The sequence below is a fragment of the Brugia malayi genome (genome assembly GCF_000002995.4).
Source record: "Brugia malayi strain FR3 genome assembly, contig: Bm_v4_ChrX_scaffold_001, whole genome shotgun sequence".
In the NCBI taxonomy this organism is placed as follows: domain Eukaryota; kingdom Metazoa; phylum Nematoda; class Chromadorea; order Rhabditida; family Onchocercidae; genus Brugia; species Brugia malayi.
The window spans coordinates 12922464-12948810 of NW_025062479.1; the positions used below are offsets into that span (position 1 = coordinate 12922464).

Consider the following 26347-nt stretch of genomic DNA (forward strand, 5'->3'; position numbering starts at 1 on the left):
GAACTTTTCGTGGTTTTTATTTACTTTCCCATTCATTTTGTTAACCACACAATGGATATAACAATTTAAAAGGTAAAATTATTGTAAAAATATTTGAGGTCGATTGAGATTTGTAGAAAGACATCAATTCAATTCTAATAACAGTTGGCAGGCGTCAGTCTTGCAAAAGGCAGCACATAATGAGAATTAGCATAATGTGGAATCCACGAATGAGAAAAGTGAATAGATCATTCAGCTCTAAAATCACTAATTACAAGTGCTCTTTGTATTCACTCATTCTTTGTTATATGTTACAAAATAGATGCAAGCAAAAAGCAATTTTGTAAATACTGTTTCATTTATTGAACACTTGCTCAACATCAATCGTTTTGTAATGTTAATTTTTATACAAACAATGATCAGAATTGGCAAAAGAATAGGTGACAGCAGTTCTTTTTTCGGTTGAATTTCTGAACTACACGAAAATTGACACAAATCGATTTATATCTAAGAAAGGAAAAGGAAGAGACGTGAGTTCTATCATTTTCCATTTTTGTTTTCGAATGCTAGAGATGTTTTCCAATTTGAATATGTTGCAATTCTTTAGCATCTAATTATCAAAATTGTAATCCTAGATAAATCCAGAAGAATAGACTCTCTCCTCCCAAGAAAAAAAGAAAACGATGACTAGACTTAACGATGCACTGAAAAAATCAATAGCAGCCGAAAAATTCCCAAATTTATTTTTCCAAAGCTGAATTTTTGCATGTAGGAAAGTGATAGTGCCTTTACCAATAATTTTCTGCTAACCAAAATATTTTTCACTGAACATATTTCATTTTAACATTCTTCATATTTTATATAAGTTTGAGCTGCCGACATGTCATTATAAATTCGGGTCGATGATTCACTTGCAAATACCCATAAAGACCTGCAAAACCATCATTCTTAATAAAAATAATCAGTAGACATATTAACACGAATACTCCGACTTTCAGTGCATTGCATATATTGAAAAAAGCTCAAAGAAGGAGAGATAAAGAAGGTAGTTAAGAGATAAAGAAAGTGTACAGTAGTTCTATTAGTAAAATGGATAATAACTCAAGTTGTGAATTAGAAATATTGTAACTGTACTAAAAAGGAACTTAAACTTTACCTTTAAAAACTTCCAAATGGTCCGGTATAGTTTCCATCGCATATGTCGAAATTAATGTTTGAAAATTATTATCCGCCGCATAATTTGTTAGTGCCATTTTTAGAGTAATGCGTTTCGATTTCTCAATAGATTGAAGCTGAGAATGAATGAAAATAGCTGAGAATAAATAAACAAACTTCACTTTAGTTAAGTTCAAACACAAGTTTATAAGACATGTGATAATGTGAAACTTGAACTCCATTTTATGTATTTTATAACATATACTATCTTTATTTCTGAATACTCACCAACTTGTTGTAGTCTAGTGCAGATCTTCGCCAACTGGCTATTACCTCGTCATCAGATTGCAACAGCGGTAAAGATTTGTACTATAATTTGTATGAAAAGTTGTAATAAATATGTGTATTCAAATTGAAGTAAAATAGAAACTCACATCTTTTATTTTTCCCTCAGATGTACCCACCTCGAACAACAATGAAGCATTCGGCTAAAATGTTATCCACGTTATTGGTGATGAGAATTAGACTAATTAAAATTATCAAAAGTATAAAACCTGACAGTGATAGGTATCTAATAATCTAAAGAACTGCACCCACCAATAGATACCTTTATGCGAAGCTTAGGTTTTGTTTTTGGGATTATCAAGTTACTGCCTGACTGAATAGGGTTATTGTCGACATCAATTGAATGAGTGGTACCAACTAATTCATTTACCTTCTTCGCCTCCTCTTCCTAAAAACGCATCTTGCTCTTGATATGGAAGAGAAAAAAGATTTGATAAGATATATGCAAATTAAAAATGAATAAAAAGCATAATAGTATCAACAACCTAATTAGTGGATGAAACAAGCACTTGTAGATTATCTTAATGAATGTATTGTCATCATTATACAGAAGACCGAAATTGTTTATGGAATATAATCTCACCAGTAAAGAAAACATTACAAAATTACGAATTGAAAAAGATTTCACAAAAAAAAAAAAAAAAAAAACTTTAAGAATGAACAAATTATGAAATGAAGGAAGTAAAACATACTAATTCCTCAAAAATACAACTTTTTTTTGGACGTTTTGGTATAGTATCTTCGATACCAATGCTTTTTTCAAACGCTGCTACTGCTTCAGAAGAGTACAGTGCATTTATATCGAAATGCAAGCCATCATTATTTGGCTTGATTTCAGGTTGCTTCCGGCAACAAACAAATCCGGGTGCCACTTCCGTAGCTGATGATATGGGTCTTTTATTAATACGTATCTATAAAACTGTCTATCGGTTAACATGATAGATCACATATCAACTGAATTTAATATAGTCACTTTTTTTAAGCTTGCAGAAGGAAAGTTCTTATGGATAAAACGCATCAAGAAAATATTATATCCACTCGAATGCGAGAAGGAAACAGTGAGAGGTGTCGGGATATTTGTCATAGGAATGTATACCATTGAAATTTCATCAGATTACTCACAAAATTAATAAATCTTTACAACTACTTTCGTTTCGGTGCTCAATCGATCTCAATCGAAATTAGAGAAAAATGAAAGTAAATCAAAAACTCACCATTTTGACTACATATTTTAATTTGAAAATCATACAAAACAAAAACAATCAACAAAATATATACCTCAATATTTCTCTTTTTGAAGAACTGCTTACACTCGTCTTCAAAATCGCTGATATCTTGGTAATTTTTTAAACATCCACGCATCCATGAAGGAAACCATTTTGATGACATCGAGCAAAACCTTTAAAAAATTAAGCACTTCATAACGGATATTTTGATTGGAAGCAATTAATTTTCCTTAATATATCAAACTGTAAGTATTGAAGCTATTATTGCTTTAAAAATATTGACATCCTCGAACGACAATTTAATTTGTCAGATATATCCGGACTCCGAACTTTATTTTAATTTCATTAATACCATAATTATGTGAGACAGTGCATCAATTAATTAAATAACGTGTTAGCAAGATTTGAAGTTAAACTAATCTAGACCTTGAATCAGCAAGAATGACAACACCAAAATCATTTTTATGTCGAAGAACACGGCCAATTGATTGATTCACACTACGAATTGCTTCCACTTGATACCATTCGTCAGCTGATATATTCTGAAAATTACAAATTTCTGTACAGTTTAGCAAAATAACGGATGAGTTATTTGAAACTAATAAAAGGCAAATTTCCTCAGCCAATCAGTACGTCAATTTAGTATTAAAATTCAAAAGGAAGGAATAAAAAGAAGGAAATACAACGGAATAAAATGAAATAAGCTAAGTGATATAATCGCAATGTCAGCAAAATGTGATCGCATTAAATGTATGACGCATACAATTAAATGCAATAAAATGCACTGCATGTAATAATTTTTAGTCTATTTCAAACGGATTTTTTTTTTTTTTTCTATTGTAATTAACTTAAACGATACAGTTACGTGCAATAATTTTTAGCAGTGCAATTTATTTGTCATTTGTACAGAATAATTAAGCTTGCAATTACTTTTCTTAGCTCTTGCTTCACGACAACCATCCTTTGTTTCGTAAGAAATTGTCTCTTAAGTTCAATTCTAGGATCCATTGTTGGAGCGTATGGAATACCGATTACGATAACACCACGGCTTTCACTGTCTAAGAAATCGATCCCTTCGCTTACCTTAAAATATATCATAATTCAAAAAGAATTTAATGTGTGAGATGTTGAGATGAAAATAATAAGCACATAAAAGATGTCAACACTCGTAAACCAATTAATCCAATAAATTTTAAAGTCTAAGATATTCCTATAAAAAAAAAAAAAAATGTTACGTCGCTTACCCACTAAATATGTCATGGAGAAATATCTGAAATATACTCGATAGAAAGATGATTTTATCTAAACAAATTGCAATTCTTATTGCGATAGCCAAATTACAATGCAGTTGAACACAGCAATTATATTGGAGAAATTACCTTAGCTCTACAAACAGCAAATAAGATAGCACCATTACCGCCTTCTCTCACTTTTTGCCTAAATTGCAATAGTACTGTTTTCAGCTCCAACTTAGATTTTGGTTCAACGAATGCTTCTTTATAAGCTGATATTGTTTCCCATATGAACATTGGGCCAAATTTTAATGTCTATAATCAACATTAAAAAATAATTTCGCTAAAAGAATTTTAAATCAATTTCAAAATTTAAAAACTAAGAACTAATTGTTCAAAGTGTATACACTAGGAAACACTACTGAGTAATAGAAAATTCCAATGTTTTTAAAATCTCATTAATGCTTTCATTAACTTTTAAAATCTCACTAACATAAGCAGTAATTAATTTCTGCAATTATTTAAGATTATTGGACCTTTTGTTTCTTGTAGACCATATTTTCTTTTTAGTTAGACCTTATTCACAATACTTATCTAAAATTCAATATATGTATGAAAGTTTGATCATTACAGTTCTTTCCTTAGAACGAAAATTGAAAAAAAAAATTAACAATCTTAAACAACTATTCCAGCTTACTCAAGCTATGAACATTTCACGTCTACTATTAAAAAAAAAAAATACGGCAATAATAGACATGCAAACCTTCCAGAATTTCAGGCATGTATTCATAGTAACATAGGACGAGAAAAACACCAAGATACCATCCGGAATGATTTGACAAGCACGAACAATAACTTCACCAATTCCAAATACGTACGCTGAACTGCTCCTGATCATAAATCAACAAGATGACGTTTGAAATAAGAACAGTATTAGCAAATCAAATTTGAAATGAAGACAACTTTTAACAATAACAAGTGGGATTTTAATTGTATTCGGAAGTTTAGCAAAAAGATCGTATGGAAAGTAGATCAAGATTTGGAATCAAAATTTAAAATAAAAAAATAAAAATTAGTTTATTTTATATTTCCCATTACAATAGCAACAATATGAGGATGAAACCAGCAACAATAATTAGCATTTCGATTTGAAACAGTGAGAAATTGTCAAACGATAAATCTCCTAGACAGAAACAAAGCATAACTTGAGAAACCACTTTATTTCATCTCATCAAAAATCACATTTATAGATATTAATTTCAGCATCATTTTAAATCTTCTAAAATCCATTGTGAAATTTTCTATTTTAAAAGTTCATTACGAAAATAAAATTTTTGAAGTAACTTTAGTGTCGAAATTGATTTCATATTTGACAAGATTATATTACAGTTAAATAGTGATTTTAAATTTTAACTTTAGAAGTGCACTGAAAATTACACACCGTTTGTGAAAAGTACCACAGAGATCGATTCCACTTTGACTAGAACGAATACGTGCACACAAAATTTGATCCACGTTAGCAGCATGCTGATTTTCTAGCGCTATCGGGAAACTTATACCGAGATTATTAATAAATGAATCTAACGGTGATAAAGTACCACTGGTTACAATCACAGAACGTACACCGCATGAGTGAAGATACCTCAAAATGTACGCATTGGTAATTTGATTATCATATGAGAAAAGAATTAATGCTAATTCAATTTGCTAGGCAGAAATCCATTTCTCACTTCAACTCATTATGTGCCTCCAAAAAGAATAATTCCATCATTTGGAAAAAAATCATGAATTGTTTCTATCATCCAATTATACTTTAACAAATGACTTTCATTTAACAAAGCATTTTTTTAAGAAAAGAAAAATATTTTTCCTACTTTTCCCTTACAACAATAAGAATTTTTATAAGTGAACTAAAGTTAAACCATTAAATGCAAAATTACTTAGTTTGATTGGAAGATTTAAATTCTATCTCAAAATTTTCAAAGTCTCAATATGTTAATATATAATCATCTTTGTGCAGGAGAAAATTGGTGTTGACAGAAGTTACTTCATTATATCAATTCATACGAGCAATTTTAAAACAATTTCCAATATTATTAAATTAAAGATTAACACCTTGCATTACATGTGGCAATATAAGAACATAGCCAAGTGCTGAATCACTAAGCTGAATGAATCGCATAATTTCGATAGTTAAACAAGTTTATATAAAGGAAAGAGTTGGATATAGATAATGAAAAAGTAACTAACCACATTGCAACTGATGGTGAAAAGCACCAGTAATTCAGCGTTATTACTGAACTATGCTTTGTTATGTAAAGCTAAAACAAATCATAATTAGAAATTGGAAACTTTAAAAACTTCATAATTTTAAAGCAAATGAAAAAAGTGTTAACAACATATGCGCTATTGTAGCAATCAATATAAAACTAAAATTGTGCAAATACTATTAACAATAAGATAAAATTAACCTATAGAAATATTAAGATATAACTTAAATTAGTGCAAACATATAGTAAATAGCATTAAATATATTATCCTATTTTAGACCAAAATAATAAAAATCAAGTAATCTAACTCATATTATTCTAACCCACATTACTGCATCGTTTTCTGATAACATAAATCAGAAATGTTATAGATTAAGATAGAAACGGATGATTATCTGCGTAAATAAGGGAAATGAATGATGAAAAAAAGAAGTTGAAATTGTATGATTTACTATAATGGAACAATTTTCCTCTATATTTCTTTGCCATTATTTCAATGCTTTAATTAATAATACTTCCTGTTGTAGTATAACAAGCGTCCATACGAGCTATTTATTTGTGCTACTAATTAAAGAAAATTAAAGAATCACTAACAAACATAACCACTGTAAAGCGTACTTGAAAATATTTCACGATGCTGTCATCCGTAATCTTTTTGTGCAATTTTCTCACTACACATGCAGGACTATCCAATACTTGTGATGAAGCATGTTTATATGCGTAAATAGTTGAAATAAATGATGAAAATTCTTGAAGATAAACTCCTTTTTCCACAAATTCTCCAATCGTTTCATTTTGTGCTGGAAATTTTGTTTACCTAACAATAATAATTTCCAGTGCAAAATAAGGCAAGATGAGTAATGAAAATATTTTTTGTTGCCCAATTCTTCACCGTCACACAAGTCAGGGCAAAAAAAAAAAGAAAAAAAAAAAATTAAAATTAAAAATTTGTATAAAATGCTATAAACTGACATATGATAAAAATGAAAACAACACGAAGATAACAAACCTTTTGCTGTGAGGTATTGCCCAATTTTATCAATAGTCTGTGATACAGCTTCCCTCATATCCTTTCGAAATCCTGCTTTTGACAGTAATTCAATCATATGTTCACCAGGATAAACTTTACCATCAATACCAGTCACTTTCTTGCCTCCACTTTTCGCACAAACGTCTACAGCATCTTCAAACTGATGCAAGGATGCTGAAATACCGATTTAAAGAGATTCAATTTAACTAAAATTAGATTCAGTTTAATCAAAACTAAATCCAAGTGTTAGTTAAATATTCCTTAACGTAAGTAGAATGAATACCAATAAAACCAGATTTCAAAATAACACTCATATTAATTTCAAAACTATAATAAGGAATCAATTGGGTGTTTCAAAGATATGAATATATGGACCAAATTATATTTACCAAGCAAGTAAGCTACGTCATTCTTCTCAATTTTCACTTCATTTGTTTCCTGAATTTCGGTACCAATTGGTACAACTGTATTATCCTGTAAAAAAGGCAGAAATGAATGTCATATTCTCACACTAACAATTTTTGGTCCACAAAAATCAATTAACGAGTGTTCAAACTAAAAAAGAAAAGCCAGAAAAGAATTAGTCGAGTGAATCAGGAAAATAATGTAAATATAAAAGACAACAGTGAGAACAAGAAAAAGGAGAGACAAACTTCACAGAATAATTGCTCATAAATTAAAAGATTAGTAAATTATCACTTTTAAGAACAAAATTTTCCATTCAAAATCTTGGTGAAATACACTGAAAGATAAGAGTGATAGGATAAAATATGAATCCTATAAAAGAAAAAACACTGAGTAGAAAAATTATGCAGAAAATTAATCAGTGAGAAATATATATATAAAGCAAAGTATCAAGTAAAGAAAATACACACCATTTGAGTTCGAACTTCCTCTTCATCATTTATCATTAATTCCAAAACTTTCTTTGTTTCTCTTATGCATGCACTTATTTGGGTAGTTGAAAATGATACTGATGTTGACTCTTCGCAAACTGATTCCTGAACAAAAATTCCTATACAATTTCAATTCTCAATTTCTCCGAAAACTTACAAAGTTTCCCCAACTATTTCAGGGAAAATTACATCAAGTGGCAATTCCCTAATGTTATCAAATTATCGGTGGATACAAAAACATCTTTTAATTAAAAAAAGTTACCAAATTATGTGCCTCATCGAAAATGACAATATTTCCTTTGAGCTGAATGTTATGCTTATATCGCAAGGAAGGATCGACGATATAATTATATGGTAAAAGAATGAGATCGGCATTTTCATACATTGAACGGCTCCGAAAATAAGGACAATACCTGAAGTTTGAGCTTATTTTTTAAAATGTAATAAGTTTTAATGAAATGGATCAAACGAGTTTTGATATTAAGATGCTCCGGTATCTTAACTTGAAATGAAATTTCAAACAAAAAAATCTGATATACTTATGCTTCCGAGACACACTGATGACTTCTTCAATATCTGGAACCAATCCATTTTTGCTATATAACAGATCTAACGTTGATGGATCAGCTTCTAAAATACGTTTTTTTTTTTTCTTTTTTTTTTTTTGAGGGAATAAACCAAAAATACTACCTGAACAAAGCTTGGAACAAATAAAATTATGGAAATTAAATCCCCAAAAATGATGAGTAAAAATAAAATAAACACCTGGAATACTGAGACACAAAATTTCGACTAAAAATGTGAGAAAGGCAAAAATTTTGAAATCTCATTAAACTTTTTTTTTTTTAGTGTTTGATAAAGTAAACAAGTGAAAAAAGCAAATAAAAAACGAAAAAAGAAATAGAAAATAAAAACATACTTTCATAGAAATTATAAAATGGACATCGATGCTTTCTGATCAAATTCCTACACATCAGTGATTTGACATGACTATTATTTTCTTTCATCACTTTATCATTGATACAGAGTAAATCACGTGAAGCCAATGTTACAGTCTTAATGCTGAAAATATCAAAGAAAGCTTAAAAGTTGTTTCTGTGCTGAAAAAGGAATGAAACATTATCCAGCATACCGAAAAGAAAGGAAGATTAAACAATAACTAATGAGGACAGCGCAATAAGAACTACTCTTAAATACTGACAAAAATAACAAAGTAACACAAAAAAAAGACATATTTAACTACAGATGTCGAACATTTTGAAAATATTTTAAATCAACATTACATAGAAAACAGAAAACTTTAAATAATCGGAAACGTGCACTGTAACACATCCAAACGAAAGATTAAAAGCATTTCAAATTCAGCTATTTGCAATAAATCAAAGACAAAAGTTGAAATTTTTGAAAAATAATTCAACATAAGAAACTTACTCTTTGTAAGTTGTTTTATTTAATTCACGGATTACTTGTACCAGTTGACTATGTGTTCGAGAAGCATAAAGGATTTTTGGATAAAGTGATCTAGAAGATGTACCTGTCAATAAAATCATTTTTCATACAGCTTTCAATATTATGCATTCTAATATTCTTGTTTCTCATTTTTTCTAGCACGACAAAAAATTTCTAACATTAGCAAAATCTCATTCAACATTGCATCTAATTAAAAACTGGAATATAAGCCAATTGGAAATGTGTGAGAAGATAACAAAAGTTCTCCTGCACATAAGAGAGATAGCTTCATATTCTATTATATTTAAGAAACAAATGTTAATTGTTTCAGTAAATAAGTCAAGCTGGAACAACAACCTTGTATTTCTTGTGCACTGTCCTGCAATATTTCTAATTTGCAATGTTTCAAGTATGCAATGGCAGTGCACAATAAACATAGTGTTTTGCCGGTTCCAGTTGGCGATTCTAATGCTGCATTTTGTCCCTTAAAAGTGGTAAATCCCAGAAAAAAATTTTCGGTAGAAGTCTGGACTCGATTACTATCAAGTTAACAAGAAACACTCAAAGTTTAGGATATTAGAAACAATAAAACTTCCAAAAGTTAATCAATCGAGTAGCTATAGTTCAAGAAATTGTGAATGAATTTGCCTGATAGATTTACAATAATAATAATCCTTTACCATAATAATAGCAGTCAAATATTGATAAAATTTTGCTTAAAAAAAAGCTGTGTCAAGCAAAATTCTTGGCAAATGTGGCTCTATAGTCCTTAACATTTCAAATTACACATTTTCGTGTAATCTATAACACATCCATAATTATATATTGGAAAGATAACAGTTCCTTATAGTTTGGAGTAACGTTTCTTAATAATTCATCCTCACAATCAGTAATAGTTTACAACTTTGGAAGAATGTTAGTAATTAAAATTTATTATGAAGGTCTTATTGGTACATTTTTTGTTACATTTGCATTATTTATCTAATAAATATTTCATCGTCTATCATATAAAGGAATAATATTCAATGATCATTCAAATATCATAAAATACGCATAATTAAATAACAAGTTGCAAGTTATTATTATTATTATATAACTGATAATTTTTTCTCGTATTCAACAGTACATTATGTCCAGTAGCTTAACAATTACCATATTAATATGTATAATCAATTGTGTACAATAATATAAAGTTATTAATAATTAGGACACATATAGCAAGCATACCATCTGCAAAGCTTCCATAATTTTTTCCATAAATTTAATTTGACACTGATATGGTTCGAATGGAAATTCCACAGTAAACCTATCAATTCGTACTATATGCATAATTGGGACAGAATTCGAATTCAAAATATTTCCTGAAATATTTCATAAACATTTGATTATGCTCAAATTAATCAATTACATAGCTTATAAATTTATAACAGATGTTAATTTTCCAACCTTCTTATCAACTGATGTTAACCAGCTAATTCCAAAATTGTTGCAAAACTAATATACTTTCATTCAATATCATTTTCCTAGTTACATTAATGATCATTCACACATTGTTCTTACATCACTATCACCTGACGCGAAATTTTATTGACTGCCAGATATTTTCTCCATAAATGTGAATCGATACAATATGCGGCTGAATAATTGAAACAACAAAGGAATAAAGAGCACTGTTGAATAGGAGGGAGAGAAGACTGCCACCGATCCTTTCGTTTTTCTTAACTGATCAAAGAAGATTTTTAAAGATGTAGGGAGTAGGCTGGCGTAACGGATTAATATTCATGTGAAGATAGATATACATTTACAATTTGAGGTTTAGATAAAGGATTCATTGTTTCAAAAATGGTAATAACTGTGTAATAAATATTTTTTTCGGTTGTATAACGATAAAGCAAAGGAAAATAAGAGAAACGATTAAACTGGTCATTAGATTGTCAGAGAATTCACCACAGTGTATCCTCTATCTTATTGATTCCTGTCATATCACTAGTTATCATATTCACTGTCTTTAATCTCAGAGCAAAATAATCTTTAGTTCTTCTGATTCTGTCTTTGATCTCTCAGATTATAGCATTCTATAAATTGTGCTCTCAATCTCTAATTGTATCTCATGTTCTTTTTACCCAATGCAAATGATGCTGTCCTCAAAAAAAAAAAAAAAAGATTAAAAGAAAATTAAAAAACACTTTCTGGTAGTGAGATGAATCAAGTGAGTTCTACACAACCCAAAATCATGCCCGAGTACACCCCCGCATCCCACCTTGTCACATTGAATGACAAATTTTCCCTCCACTCATTTCATAATTTTGAATTTAAAAGTGAAATTTCTGCAGCCAATGAAAAATTTTCATCCCACAAGTGCCGAAATTTTTTTTTGCAATTAAAGAAACTATTTCGATCGATGCGTAAATAATTTATTCAACAATTTAGATAGAAGCTGAACATTCAATCGAAATGATTAAGCTTAATTAAAATACAGTGTGGAACACCTATCATTCGAGAAGGCATCATTCCATTGCAAAATAACGGTGATTTAATACATTCAGTAACATTATTGAAATACTAAAGTATTGTTAAAATACAAAGATACCTCCAAGTTATCATAAATTTCTATTAAAGTGTTGAATTAGTCTTTAGAAAAAAGAAAAAAAAAAAAACATTCAATTAATCAATCAAATCAATTTACTTAGCAATCAAACAGTCATATTAAACGGGTCAATAAAGGATTCATCAAATTTGACATATCAATTTTGCATTAAAAATTTTCCAATCATTTCTTTATCAATTTAAAAAAAAAAGAACAAAAAAAAAAAAAAAAAAAAAAAAAAAAACATTCCTATCATTTATTGCTATTAACATGCAACCTTTTCTTCTCTTTTTTTTCATAAAGAAAGAACATACACATACAGCAAAAAAGAAAAACAGAAAGTTGCCAAAAACTCTAATTAATTAACCAGTAAATTAAACTTCAAATTTCAACAGTTTACTATTTATTAAGCTGCAACATACATTTTGTAAATTAAAACTTTTGTAAATTTTTTCAAATATTTTGCAAACACTGCGCCAGCATTGTGCCAAAAGCTATGTGGTAGGAAGAATTCAATATTGTGTAACTTGATCGTTAATGTCTGAAAAAAAATATATATGAAACAATAAATTTGTTAACTTTATCACTACAATATACACACGCACACGCTTGATAGCAATACCATTAAAAAATTGCTATTATATCATTAGAAATGCTCATGCTTTATCAACCACTTCATTCATCATACATTAATCTTCGAAATAGGCATATTTATAATAGACATCAGATTTTATTTGTAATTAATTTTTTTTTAAATTAATGTTTCATTATTTTCTTTTAAAGTATAAGATATGTATGTAAGGGTGAATTATTATTATTATTATTATTAATAGCATAAATTATTGTAAATCATATGGACTGCAAAGATTAACTAAGTTATCGTTATTGTGTTTCTAGGAATTTTTTTTTCTTGTAAATTAATTATAATAATATATTTAAATTTTAAAGCAAGAGTATTTAATAAAAAAAAAAAATATTCCTGTTTTGCAAATTTCTCACTCAATCAAAACATAGAATTTAATTTTAAAATAAAATTAAATAATGAAAATTAGCAACCTTTTCATATTTGCTACCATTGACAAATGCGATAACGATATCATCCTTTAGAACATGTGAGCCCACATTACGGCGCCATACTTGGCCACCAGATATATCTGTCCCAATGATCACATCATCTGGCACATAACCTTGTGTAGTATAATTTATCGTTGGATTTAATCCAACATTGAATAACATTTCAGTTAACTGCAAAAAAAGAAAAAGAAAAATGCTAAACAAATTCAAATTTTAAACAAAAAATAATGTTTTTTAGATACTCTAATTTAATTGAAGAGAAATTGAGCAATTCAAAAATTTACCCAATCATTTCCAACTTATTAAATTTTGAAATTCAAAAAAAAAAAAAAAAAAATGCTGTAATCAATTTTTGGAAAAAATGCTAGACGAATGTTCTTCTAGCTATCAGCTTATTACTTTCTATACCGGATTCTGATTATGATTATTAATTTTTTTTGATGAAAATCCTGATTATTAATTTTACTAAAAATATTTACATATTTTTAGTAAAATTAATGAAAATATGGAACACAAGCCAACTTTTTTTAAGAAAAAAAAAAAGTATTCATCTTTTATATAACATTCAGTTTGTTCTGAAAGAAAATTTGTTCGCTGGGAAATTGAACAATATCCAATTTTGTTCTTACATATCAAAGAACGAAAATTTTGAAAAAGAAAATGAAATAATGATTTTATACAAGAAAATTTTATATAAGAAAAATATTTTTCGGATTGTTCAATAATTTTAATTTAAATTGAATTTCAATATCACAAACCGCTTGATGTATTGACTTTTTCAAATTATCCAGCGCTTCTCTCGATGTTTGCGCTTGTCCAGGATATCGAATAGGCAGAGCTTTAGTTGGAACTGTGCTAGACCACTCAGTAGTAGTAGGTTCTTCAGTTGTCGTAGTTGTTGCTTCTGTTGTTGTTGTTGTTGCTTCTGTTGTTGTTGTTGTTGCTTCTGTTGTTGTTGTTGTTGCTTCTGTTGTTGTTGTTGCTTCTGTTGTTGTTGCTGCTTCTGTTGTTGTTGTTGTTGTTGCTTCTGTTGTTGTTGTTGTTGCTTCTGTTGTTGTTGTTGCTTTTGTTGTTGTTGTTGGTGGCGGTAGCGGTGGTGGTGGTGGTGGCGCTAGTGGTGCTTTTGTAGTTTTTGATTTTATTCTATGACGAATTTTCAACATTTCAGCGATATCATCAAATGGAGTTTTTCCAGGTGGAATATGACTATGATTTTGTTGACAAATCCAAGGATAAATACGACAAGCAAAGGTAGGTTCATGTGGTGGTGCATCATGAATTAATTGTATCTGATCTTTTTCATAGAAACCTGATAAAAAGTGATTGTCAAATTTGTCAACAAAACATCTTACAATTACATGTTTTATTAATTGAACTTTATAATTCCATGTTTCGTTTCCAAGTCATTTTCCTCGTAATTTCAGATCATCACTAAGTGACACTGTTGAAATGAAGTGATAATATAATTTAATATTGAAAAATATTCTAAGGTAAAGTATCATACCTTGCATTGGTCCGCAGCCATATGCTATTAGAAAAATGGAGCAACTGATTGCAAGACGAAGAATCATCACCAAGTTTTGATCCACAAATAATTATCAACTGTAGTATAACAAGGAAAAATTTCATTTGTCAATTGTAACAATAATGCTTTAACTATTGTTATTACAATTAATCATTAAAAAAGCAAATACAAATCATAGAAAATAAATTTAAGACTAAAATTAAGAAATTCTATCTAAAATTAGATAGAGTTAATCTTTGGAAATACTATGATATAATTTCAATTAATGTAATAATATAATAAACATTATTAAATATATTATACCATTTTAAAATAAAATGATAAAACTTAAATAATAATTTAACTCATATCATTAAATTATCATCTTATGATAACAATAATTATTGATTAAAATTGAAATGATAGACATTATGTATGATTTGCTAGAATGGTACAATCTTCTTATATAATTTTTTTTTTATCATTATTTTAATGCTTTCATTGATAATACTCCTTGCCATTGTAACAAAGAGCAAAGATATGAAATTTCTCATCGGTTATTTGCACTAATTTCATTTATTCAACCCTCAAAGAATAATTTTCTTTCTATTTTTTAGTCAAACAATAGTTTTATTGAATATTTAAAATTATTATGCTATCACATTTCATTGTTCTTCAAAAGATATCATAAAAATGTTCTAAGATCAATCTCCAAATTATATGTTACCATTGTAAAATTCATCATTTTCCTTTTCATTTTTCTTTTGCCATTTAAATAATTGTATTATTTTTGAATAAATTTAACAGATAAGAAGTAAAATGTAAAATGAACCATAAATAATGAGAAAATGTTTATAATTATATGGACAATAATGTTTGATTAAATTATCATCCTAAATTGAAATTTGTCAACATTTATGCCACAATATTTCCTAATTAAACATTCATACATTACTAACTGATACTTATAAATAGTTTTTTTTATTCTGATATATATTGATTTTAAATTATTCAGATTTTATTTTTGAATAAAAAAAAAATTGCAAAGGATAAAAATAGATTAATGATTATTATGTGACAAAAGAAAATATTCGAAATAGCATGAAATTAACAATCATAATTGTTCACCACAATGACATTTAATTTACTTTAATTAAATTTATGGATAAAGAAGACTGAATAAACAAACACTTAATGAGTATTACTTAGAAACGAAATTACTTAGAGAAATTAGGTGAAAATTTTGAAGGTTATTCTTTGGGAAGCAAAAAAAAAATTAAAAGCATACTCAGTCGAAGCATAAAATAAAGAAAACAGTGTTTAATAAATAAGCAAATAGCAGAATAGCGGGGAATAATTAATTAGTAGAAAATGTTTAATTCAATTAAAGAATTCTCTCTGAAATTGAAAGTTCTAAATGGCTTCCAGACTAATGCTAAATATATTTGCGAATATTATAACTTACTTAATTTAAAGGAAATAGTTTATAAGTCATTTCATTGAGTTTTTTCATTATTTTTCAAAAACTTTAGTAAATTTAAATTCAGTGAAGTTTACTAGAAATCTTTTTTTAAAAACATAATATATGATTAAATTATAAAAATTGTATGCCAGTTAAAAATAAAACTTTTTTAAATTAGTAGAATTAGCTGGAACAATACTTTATGTTTTTTGATTTGTTCTAAGATATGAAAATTACTTTTTAAATGTTTATAATCTTAGCAAAATTATTATACGCATTTTCTTTTTTCTTTTTTAAAACAAAAAACAGAAAAGTTAAAATTATAATTTAGTTTAAGTATTTGATTCAATTCAAAATATTTAAAATATTTCCTTGTCAGCGATGACAAATTTTTATTATTCAAATTGCTGCAGAAAATTTATTATTTATTTAAGCAACTTTTTTTCTTCTTTTTTTGTATTCACAAATTTTATAGCTTTCGTATAAATAAAGAGAAGTAAAAGATGGTAATCTATATAATATGTGTGTATAGGTGTAATAATGATAGTGAAAAAATTTAAGATAGCGTATATATAAAATGTTTTCCAATTTTTTCTCATCTTTCTAACGTTTGAAAAAAAAATTTTTTTTGTTTAGTTTATTTCGTCTCAAATATTTCCTTTGTTTTCATATATTTTAAATTAAATTTATCATTACTAACTATAGAAAATTATTATTATATAATAATAAAAATAATTATGCATTTTTTGTTGGATACATTGAATAGCAAAAATTGTTTTGCAATAATTAAACATAAAAAAAGATAACTATGAAAAAATTGCAAGAAAATTAAGCAAAAATTTTGTTAATTTAGTTTTATATAATTTTCTATTTTTCGTATTATTTCTTATTCCGCTTATTATTTATAGGTATTATTTAGTTTATTTTATTACTTTATTCACCATGGAATATTGTAGTTAGGCTAAAAAATTATGCATTTCCTTCATATCATTCTATTTTCTTCATTAATCACATGGATACATGGATGTGGGCCACTCCCAATGGATATCAATAATGGCGGTAATAAAATCATTATTTTAGATTTTAATTACAATTAAAATTATCAGCTAACAATAATCTTAATCAATAGCACTAATACTATAATTCGTATGCTTTTCTCTCTTTTTTTTTTAATTTTTTTTTTTTTTTTGATTTTTCGTATTTTCTCTCTTTTTTTTTTTAGTTTTTACAATTCTTAAAAATTTTTCGAATATGTTGGAAATATTTTGTAAATCTAATTTAGATGAATGAAATACATATATTTTTATATCATTTTCGATAATTTAGTTACAATTTCAGTTCTACCTATGCCTACAAGGATTGTTCCATCAGCACAAATGCCATTTCATAACAACAAAAATGCAGCGGTGAAAGCATTTGAATTCCTCTGCAGCCAGTATCCGTTAATTTGCCAGTCTTATCATTTCGATGATAAAGAAGGAAGTAAATAAAACTATTTAAAACCACTCAATATCTGTTCTAATAAATGTTTATTATTCATATTAATCACATTCGCTTGGTAATAATTAATAATTATAATAATAATACTAATAGCAATAATAATAGTGATAATAGTAATAATTAATATTAATAATAAATAATAATAATAAAGATAATAATTGACTATGATAATAATATTAACAATAATAATAATAGTATGATATATGATTATGATTGCAATATCACATTTATTCGTACTTTAATCATTATTCCCACTTTTAATTCTGTTTTTATGCACAAATTTAATGTTAAATATTTTAAAATTATTTCCCAAATGCATTGTGCAGAGAGATATGTCTGTATGGTTAAATTACACATCATTAAAGAGGCAGATTATATTTTTAAAGTATTCATAAGTTTTGTAAATAATAATACAACAAACATTGCGATGAATTAAATGAATTAAATATTTTGATTTAAAAAAATTTTCACCTTCACTTCATCATTTATTTAATTTTTTTCGCAGATTTTCAGTTAAAATTTAACTAAGTTCAAATCTTTATGATACTATGAAAAGGAAATTGATTAGTTATTTTTTAATAAATAAAGCAAGAAAAAATGATTTTAATAAAATAACTTAAAATGAGGGAAAACATCGTTATCTCTTTTTTTTTTTTTTTTTTGCACAATATCTAGTGATAGATAAGCAATCTTTTAATATAACAGCGTACTTATTGAATTATCAGCTCAATCCAAAATTGATTTATTCTAATTTTCTTCACACAAAAAATTTTTTTCTTTGTACAGAAATTTTATAATTTAAACGATTACTTTATAAATGATGCATTTTATTATAATCAAAAAATCAGGAAAAAGTATGATTAAAAAATATAGAAAATTAATCAAAAAGAAAAAAGAAAAAATGCGAATTAATAAGTGAAATGAAATGATATTTTGTACTTATCACAAACAGATCACATATATTTCATTCAAGTTCCTAATTGTTTGCATCGCCCAAATGACCCACTCCAAGTTCCATTCATGCAAACTCGCCAACGGCTACCTTCCACTTCTAAGTAGTGATTAGGTGGACATATAAGCATTGCAATTGTCCCATGTGGGTATTTCAACGCATTCAAATTGATCAATTCCTGTAATAATAAATTGCAATTTTTATTATATCATTATATTTTATTAATTAGTCAACATCGTTTAAATGATTTTGAATTCCTTACCTTGATCATCATTTCAAAACCTTAAATCATTTTTTGTCCTTCCATTTATCTTGGAACTATTTCACACCTGTTCTATCTTAATCTTCACCTAATCGAACACAAATATGCTTTGTATGTTTGTAACAAATGAATGGAAAAAAAATTTTTTTTTTCAATTCCTTTTATGAATTGCTATTTTTAGCCGTAAACAAGCAATAAAATTTAAATTTCATTTGAATAAACGAAAGAAAAACGACTTCAAAATGTGAAGTTTAATTAATCAATGATAGGAATAAAAATTCAAATTAGCAAGTAGTAAGTTTTATTACCGGATTATAAGCAATGTATGGAATTGCTAATTTTGGTGGTGAACATGGCGCAATTTTGTAACGGAAGAAATTACATCCCTCTAAAATGTTTGAATAGAAATGAAATTAAAAATTTACAACATAGTAAGATTGCTTAATCTGATAATTACCTAAAGAAAATCATTCTGAAAGTTATTGCTGCATCATTTTATAATATCAAAAAGGAAAGTCGGTGAAAGTTATGTTATATTAAAATGAAAACAAATAAATATTGCTTTAGTCGAGTAAAATTTTTTATCTTTTTATTCTTCTTCCCTAAATGCGAATTATGAAGAATTCAACTATTTATCATAGCTATACGTCTAATTGTATTAACCGTAATAATTGTAATTGTATTAGCTATAACCGTAATAATTATATTAGCAAGCTTAAAATAACGATAAAATTGCTGGAGTCACATAATTTTTTAAATTCTCGAGATATCCACTCGAATTAAATTCTACATTTATTAATAACGTGACGATAAGACATGGGACAGTGTGTTAAAATTTTGAAAAATAATTTATCATTTTATTATTTCAATACCGAAAGAATGATTAATAGTTATTTTATTTCATGTGACAAAAAGTGTAAGATAAAATAAAATAATAAGCAAAATTTTAGGTGAAATATTGAAAAAGCTGGAATGGAACACTGAAAAAGACAGTAAGCAGAGCTATTAGCAATTAATATCACATAATTTGATAATATTCATAAGTTAATAATCAAAAAAAGCACCAACCTCCCATGACATTTGCAATTAAACCATATGCTAATATATTGTAAACAATCATTTTGATAGATTTTTGCTGCAGTCTGAAAAGAAGTAAATGCTTTTCTGAAAAGATAAGCAAAATAATCTTTTATTCCATTTCTGATATCAAATTTCATTTCTGATACCAAGTTAATAACAGGAAAAAAAATTTTTTTTCGTTCATATAACAAAGATGACATCTGAATAAATTTTTCCAAACATTATTTTCATAAAAATTTAAAATATTGAACTAAAACAACAAAATATAAAATATAATTATTAATAGATTAAAAAGCATATAATAAACTTGGATAACAAGCATCTAATCAATTATCATATCTAATCATATCATTTCCATTAATAATAAAGTTAAATATTTATAGATAACTTTTTCACCAAATGATTTGCGACAAAAATATATCTACCATTTATTAAAGAATTAAATAGTCATTTGCAACATATAAAAGTATAATACTTACTGTTTATCCGAAATACAACGGTCAAATCGGAAATAACCAGTTTTTCATGTTTTTGCATCATTAAATTGCTGAATTAAATGAGTGATAAGAGCTGTATATTTGATTTCAAATAGTTATCATTTCATTTAATAATTTTCTGCTAGGCTCTTTTTTCCTAATCGATCATTTGATTACACTCGCATATTATCATCCTTTATACAATTTTATTTCTTATAAACTGATTATTTGCTGACAAAAATTTTCACAATTATTTTCGAAAAAGAAAAAAATCTGTCTTTATATTTTTTGATAATTTTTTTTTATTAACAATGCTTCATTAAAGAGCAGAATGATTTAGTCGTAAAATTAGATATTAATAATTAATGAAACAAAGACGATGTGATTTATTAGCAAATATTATACTACTACTGAATGAGTGATAAGAGTAAATTCTATTAATGATATCATTTACATATTTGATAATCAAAGCAAGAAGTGATTGTTGAGGACACTTGTAAACATGCTACTTCGATTTAAATTTAACAAATTCTTACACGTATTAAGAGTCATTGATAATTAAACTGATTGCTCTGATGATTGCATGTCAAAAAGGTGGTCAGTAAGTGCAAATGCGCTTTTTGATAGAGGAATGTTACATCATCCATTGATATACTATTCTTTAAACAACTGAAATTTAAAAAATAGAATTTTGCTAGAATGTCGATTACTTAGATGAAAATGAGATGTGATTTTTGGCCAAATGAATGAGACAATGTGATTGTAATTTTTCATCGATGAAACTTTTGGTTTATTATATTATTGAAAAGCGAAAGTATGCATAAGTTCAGTACGCGACAGAATTATAGTTAGCCAAAGCAATTTAAATATGGCCAATTATGGAACTCATCGTAATTTTATACAGGTAGAACCATAAGCTATTGAAAAAGTTTTTATCAATCAAAAAATTTAATACATTTTTTTTTTTTTTGTATACATTGTAATCAGTCAATATGAAAGAGTTCTGATCGATAATTAACATTTTTTATTCTTATTAATATTTTTATCAACAAATCAATCAAATTTTATCAGAGTCCAATGAAATAATGGAACTATCAACTTGTGATTTTTTTTCTTGGTCAATTCAATTGCTGTCTATTCAATTGCTGAAAATACTTCCATTTTTTGAAAGAAATCAAAGTTCCAACGAAAAATTAATGATTCTAATTTGGAATTGAAAATAAGGCAACAAAAGATTTTTTATGGTTAATTGACTTAAAACAATAATTTTAATTACTTGTTATTTTATCCTTATCAACGCATTTTCCCAAAGTTGGCTTCCATATACCACCTGTGCATTTAGATTTTGCATTACCAAAAAGACGTTGTCCAGGTCGACATACAACGGTTATTATGGTACCAAGATTAATCTTTGGTGACTGAAAATTTCACATTTTTCAAAAAATATTTCAATAGATGAAAGTGATAAATTAAAGTTCACACTTAATGATGCAACAATGATAGATGAAAAAAACTTTACTGGTTTGTATTTCAATAATGGTTGTCCGTCGGATTCATACGGTTTACAAAAGTTTTCATCGTACTCTGGCTTCAATTGGCAAACACCTAAAATTGAAGTGCTTGAGAATTTTTAACCTTACTCTTTTTCAAGCATTACACAAATAATTCTTTCAAGATTGCAAGATAATAATCATACAATGACTTATAAGCAATATTTTTTGTGAAATATAAATTTAATAGTGAGTAGAATTTAATAACTGAAGTGAAATGAAATGAAGAAGTAACCAAGCTTTGGTCGCCATGTTCCATCAATACCGCATTTGGTGACATTATTACCATGAAGATCATGATAAGCGTGACATGCCAGGTAAGCGATGCTACCTACACCACGCATTGCACCATCTTTCAGCTCGTAACCAATGTAACCGTTTTTTATTGCTTTTAATTGTTGACATGTTACTAATTGAAATTCTAAAAAAAAAAAAAAAAAAAGATACAGCCATAGTGATCTTATTGAATGCTATCATAACTACTGATAAGTCTTAATTACTTTCTCATATTTATCAGATTCATTCAATTATGATACTATGAATCAAAGTTTAAGCATCATTTAAAGGCTTTTCGACAGAAACATTAGACAAAAAATTATTTTTCTGAAAATGTTAGCCAATAATCGGTTATGCATAGTCCATCAGATAGATAGGCTCCTTACCATTAATAAGCCTTAGATGTTCAACGAGTATAAGTTCAGTCCTTATCATTGAAATACTACCATAGTTATCTCTAATTTTTCAAGTTATATTCGTCGAAAAGTCGCAGAATTTCTTGTTACAACAGCCATTTAATATTTTTAGATAGTTTAATTGAAAACTTTATAGCAATAATATTTAAGCATTTGTAGAAATTTTACCATTAACAGTTAATGCTCTCAGACTGCAGGTGTACAGGACAACAGTAACCAGTATTGCAAGTTTCAGAACCATTATCTGACTGTATAATTATTAGAGACATATTCAAATTTTTAATCAAATTTTTGAATGAAAAATTGTACACGTTCATTATTACTACTTATTGTTGCTAAGTAAACGAAGAGAAAGACAAAGACAAAGCCAAGATTGCCATCGAGAACAGAATGCCATATGAGGCATAATGTTATGGTGGGGTAACATTTAATGCTTATGCGATAAAATGCTAAATATCAAATCTGTTATTGTGGGTTGAATTTTAAGCGGAGAATTTGAAACAATGAGTGAATTCAAAAGGAAGGAAAAAGATTTATCTGAAGTTGCATGCTATAGCTTACATCTATTTATATATGAAAATCTAATACTATTATCGGTAAAATGCTGTCAATGTGAACAATAAAATTTGCATTTAATCTATTGCAAACAGTTTGTCATAAGTCTCAGAATCAAAAGATTTTATTTGTTTGCGTGCAAACGCAAAAAAATTTTGCAGCACAAAGGGTAATTCTTAACACTTCAGATCAGAAATCATTTTTTTAGCAATTGACTGATTAGTCATAGAAATATTTAGCAAACTCTAAAAGAAGAATTTTTAGGTTAATAAAGATCTAAAAATGTGAGCACTATAATAACATATTGCATAGTAACCCATAAGTATCTATTTATACTTTATTAGTATTTCAATTTAACAAAATTTTTCTGCAATTATCTTGAAAGAAAAAATTAATTATTGACCGGTTTTTTTGAGTGATCTATTTCGGAGAGAGGCGCCACTGAATCCGGTCTTACAGTAAGTTAACTGTTGCTTTCGTTAATAGCAGCGTAGTTTAGTGTAGCATTTGTCATCCATTTTTGAATGGCAGTTCTAATCGGCGGATAATGTGACAACATTTCGTCGATTTGTCTGCCATTGTCATCGTAAAATGATGACGAAATAAATGAGAGCAGCATCAAATAAAATGAATTGATTCGTGGACAGATGAATCATTGAGCAAACAATCTTTTGCGTAATTTTGAATAATTTTTTTTTTATAAAATGAAGTAGCAAGATCAATTACTGTTAGATTAATGTCATCTGAAAGAAATGAAAATATCAAATTAAAAATTAAATTGAGCTTTGGAAATCAAATATCAACAACCTCCGACCATCTGAATGCAAATATATCGAAAATGAGTGCAACTTGTGATAAGAAATATTTCTGCAATAAATAATTTAATTTTTCAAATTATATATATATATATATGAATAAACGTTACACATACAAAATGAATTAAGAAGCGAGGAATATTTATCAGCGACATATCAGAAATTCATTTCAAATTTTACCATTTACAACAATCAAAAAAAAAAAAAATTTGTTTAAAAAAAACAAAAAAAAAAAAAAAAAAAAAAATGAAAAATGAAAAAGTCTTGATGAAAAATTGGAAAAAATTATATCGCTTCTGAACAAAATATATTTGAATAAAAAATACTTTATTTAACGTCTTATAGCACTTACGTTAATGATTTAAATGTTTGTTATCTGTAATTATTATATGTGTTTTATGAAAATTTGCAAAAAAAACTTTTTTTATTCAAGCATAGAAAATTATGATTACAATATATTGGCATGAATTGATCAAACGAATACTGTTAAAAGCATTTCTATTTGATTTATTTGTTTGCGAATTTTTCTTTTCTATGCTTTTGTCCACTTATTAAATTCAATAATTAGGTGACAATTTTGAGTTATATAGAAAAGTAAAATGTTGCCGCTTTGCTTTCCTTTCTTTCTCTTTCTTCCTTTCATCATCTGTCCTTTGTTTATTAATTTAAACTTAATAAAGATAGTTTAAAATAATTTTGTGTAAAATTTGTAATTTATAGTAGACAATAAATTGTTAACAAATGAATCAATGAAATCAATTCAAAAATGTAACAATATTTGATCTTTTTTTTTTTTGAAATTCGACTAATAATTATATTACAAATAATAATTATAGAAATGGTGGGAGGAATGAAAAATTTATCCATTTGAGTTAATATACAGAAGGTATTATTATTGTTATTAAATAATGTGTTCATATTTTTACGTACACTTAAATGTTTGCATTTTTCCTTTTATTTTACACATTAAACAATTAAATCATTGTATGATATTAACAAGTCTTTTTTGAGTATATCAAATGAATTACTTACATAACTAAACGTTTCCTTCCCTTTTTGCATACTATCTTATGCAAATTTTGCAGCAATAAGAATTTAGTCAAGCAAAAAAGTAAAAATAAAGAAATATAAATTAATAAAAAAGGTGGATCAATTTTCTCCACAATTTAAATAAAATTTTTCAAATTCAGTCATTTCAACTCAGATGACCTTTTTAAGTATTAACTATTTGTTTTATATTTTATCTTCTCCAAAAGTCTATTGAAAATTTAAAAAATTATGAATCATTTGGTATTCTGATATTAGGTTAAGAAACAGAACATTTTCAACTTCAGTAGGTTCTACTTTATTAGAAATTGTTTATTTCTTTTACTTTATTTTTTTTATCATATAAGTTGTGTGTTAAACGTTTAGTTCTTATTTTATATTAATTACGCTTAAAAATTCTTAACATTAATGATATATGATTGCATAATTAATAAGCAAATAAACCGATTTTCTCACACTGTTTATCACTGATCTTTCACCTATTACGTTTCATTTACCGGAATCGGAAATTACGATTTCCATAAATTTTTTATTCAAGTGACATTTGCAAAGAATGTTGCCTTAAAATCAACAAAAAATATAAAATAAAAAAGGTCATATATAACTTTAATAATTTCAATAAAAAAGAGACAAATAAAAAAATTAATTTTACATTCACTTTTCAATATATTCTCACCAATAAATTGCTTATTAATATTTGATAACAAAATACAAAAAATGCCAGGAAGAATTGAAAATTTGAAGTTTCTAAATATTAACTTTAGTATTGACAATAACATTCAGCGGCGTAATCAAAGGAATTCTTTCGCTTTTTTATTCGATTATTCATTACATAACTTTAAAGTAATACATTTCTTCGAGGTATTTAATTATAATTCATTGGCAGCTAACATACTGATGAATATCCTGAAAATTATTTATAGTTATATTTTAAAAATTCTAATCCATTTTAAATCACAAAACCAAAGGGATAATTATAGCATTATCAGTTTATCATGACTAGTTTACCGGGTATGTATATATAGTAAAAACTTGCTTCCTTTTAAAAGTTGAAACCGGATCTATGAGTCAAATTTATTCCGTGTTAAATAATAACTTTGGAAATAGGTTACTATGCCAATGTTAACTGCTTATTAATGATTTGCAAAGTTAGACGATAGAAAGCTCAAATGGTTTACCGATTAAAAATTTTTGCTGAACATACAACGC

General features: G+C 27.0%; 4 protein-coding genes across 4 annotated transcripts; 1 reads left to right on the forward strand and 3 right to left on the reverse strand.

Moving 5' to 3' along the window:
* Positions 1–836: 836 nt before the first annotated feature.
* Bma-rtel-1 (Uncharacterized protein) lies at positions 837–14814 on the reverse strand (the record flags this gene model as incomplete). Its single annotated transcript, XM_043074680.1, has 25 exons — positions 837–910; positions 1136–1271; positions 1423–1503; positions 1742–1867; positions 2172–2390; positions 2758–2878; positions 3132–3247; positions 3636–3788; positions 4085–4252; positions 4701–4827; positions 5379–5579; positions 6188–6258; positions 6826–7007; positions 7217–7411; positions 7627–7711; positions 8113–8238; positions 8396–8546; positions 8673–8763; positions 9053–9195; positions 9565–9667; positions 9940–10066; positions 10810–10943; positions 13243–13414; positions 14002–14552; positions 14748–14814. The coding sequence occupies 25 exons, from the start codon at positions 14812–14814 to the stop codon at positions 837–839; spliced, it is 3720 nt and encodes a 1239-aa protein (XP_042930614.1).
* A 2366-nt stretch (positions 14815–17180) lies between these two features.
* Bm17985 (Uncharacterized protein) lies at positions 17181–17699 on the forward strand (the record flags this gene model as incomplete). The annotated part of the gene is made up of 2 exons (XM_043074681.1): positions 17181–17268; positions 17548–17699. 2 exons carry the CDS (start codon positions 17181–17183, stop codon positions 17697–17699), a joined length of 240 nt encoding a protein of 79 aa, XP_042930615.1.
* A 978-nt stretch (positions 17700–18677) lies between these two features.
* Positions 18678–20043, reverse strand: Bm9777 (Uncharacterized protein; the record flags this gene model as incomplete). Its single annotated transcript, XM_043074682.1, has 3 exons — positions 18678–18839; positions 19232–19311; positions 19992–20043. The coding sequence occupies 3 exons, from the start codon at positions 20041–20043 to the stop codon at positions 18678–18680; spliced, it is 294 nt and encodes a 97-aa protein (XP_042930616.1).
* A 1570-nt stretch (positions 20044–21613) lies between these two features.
* On the reverse strand, positions 21614–22962 carry Bm9776 (conserved hypothetical protein,hypothetical protein; the record flags this gene model as incomplete). Its single annotated transcript, XM_001895491.2, has 5 exons — positions 21614–21624; positions 21756–21897; positions 21999–22084; positions 22265–22450; positions 22890–22962. 5 exons carry the CDS (start codon positions 22960–22962, stop codon positions 21614–21616), a joined length of 498 nt encoding a protein of 165 aa, XP_001895526.2.
* Positions 22963–26347: the final 3385 nt, after the last annotated feature.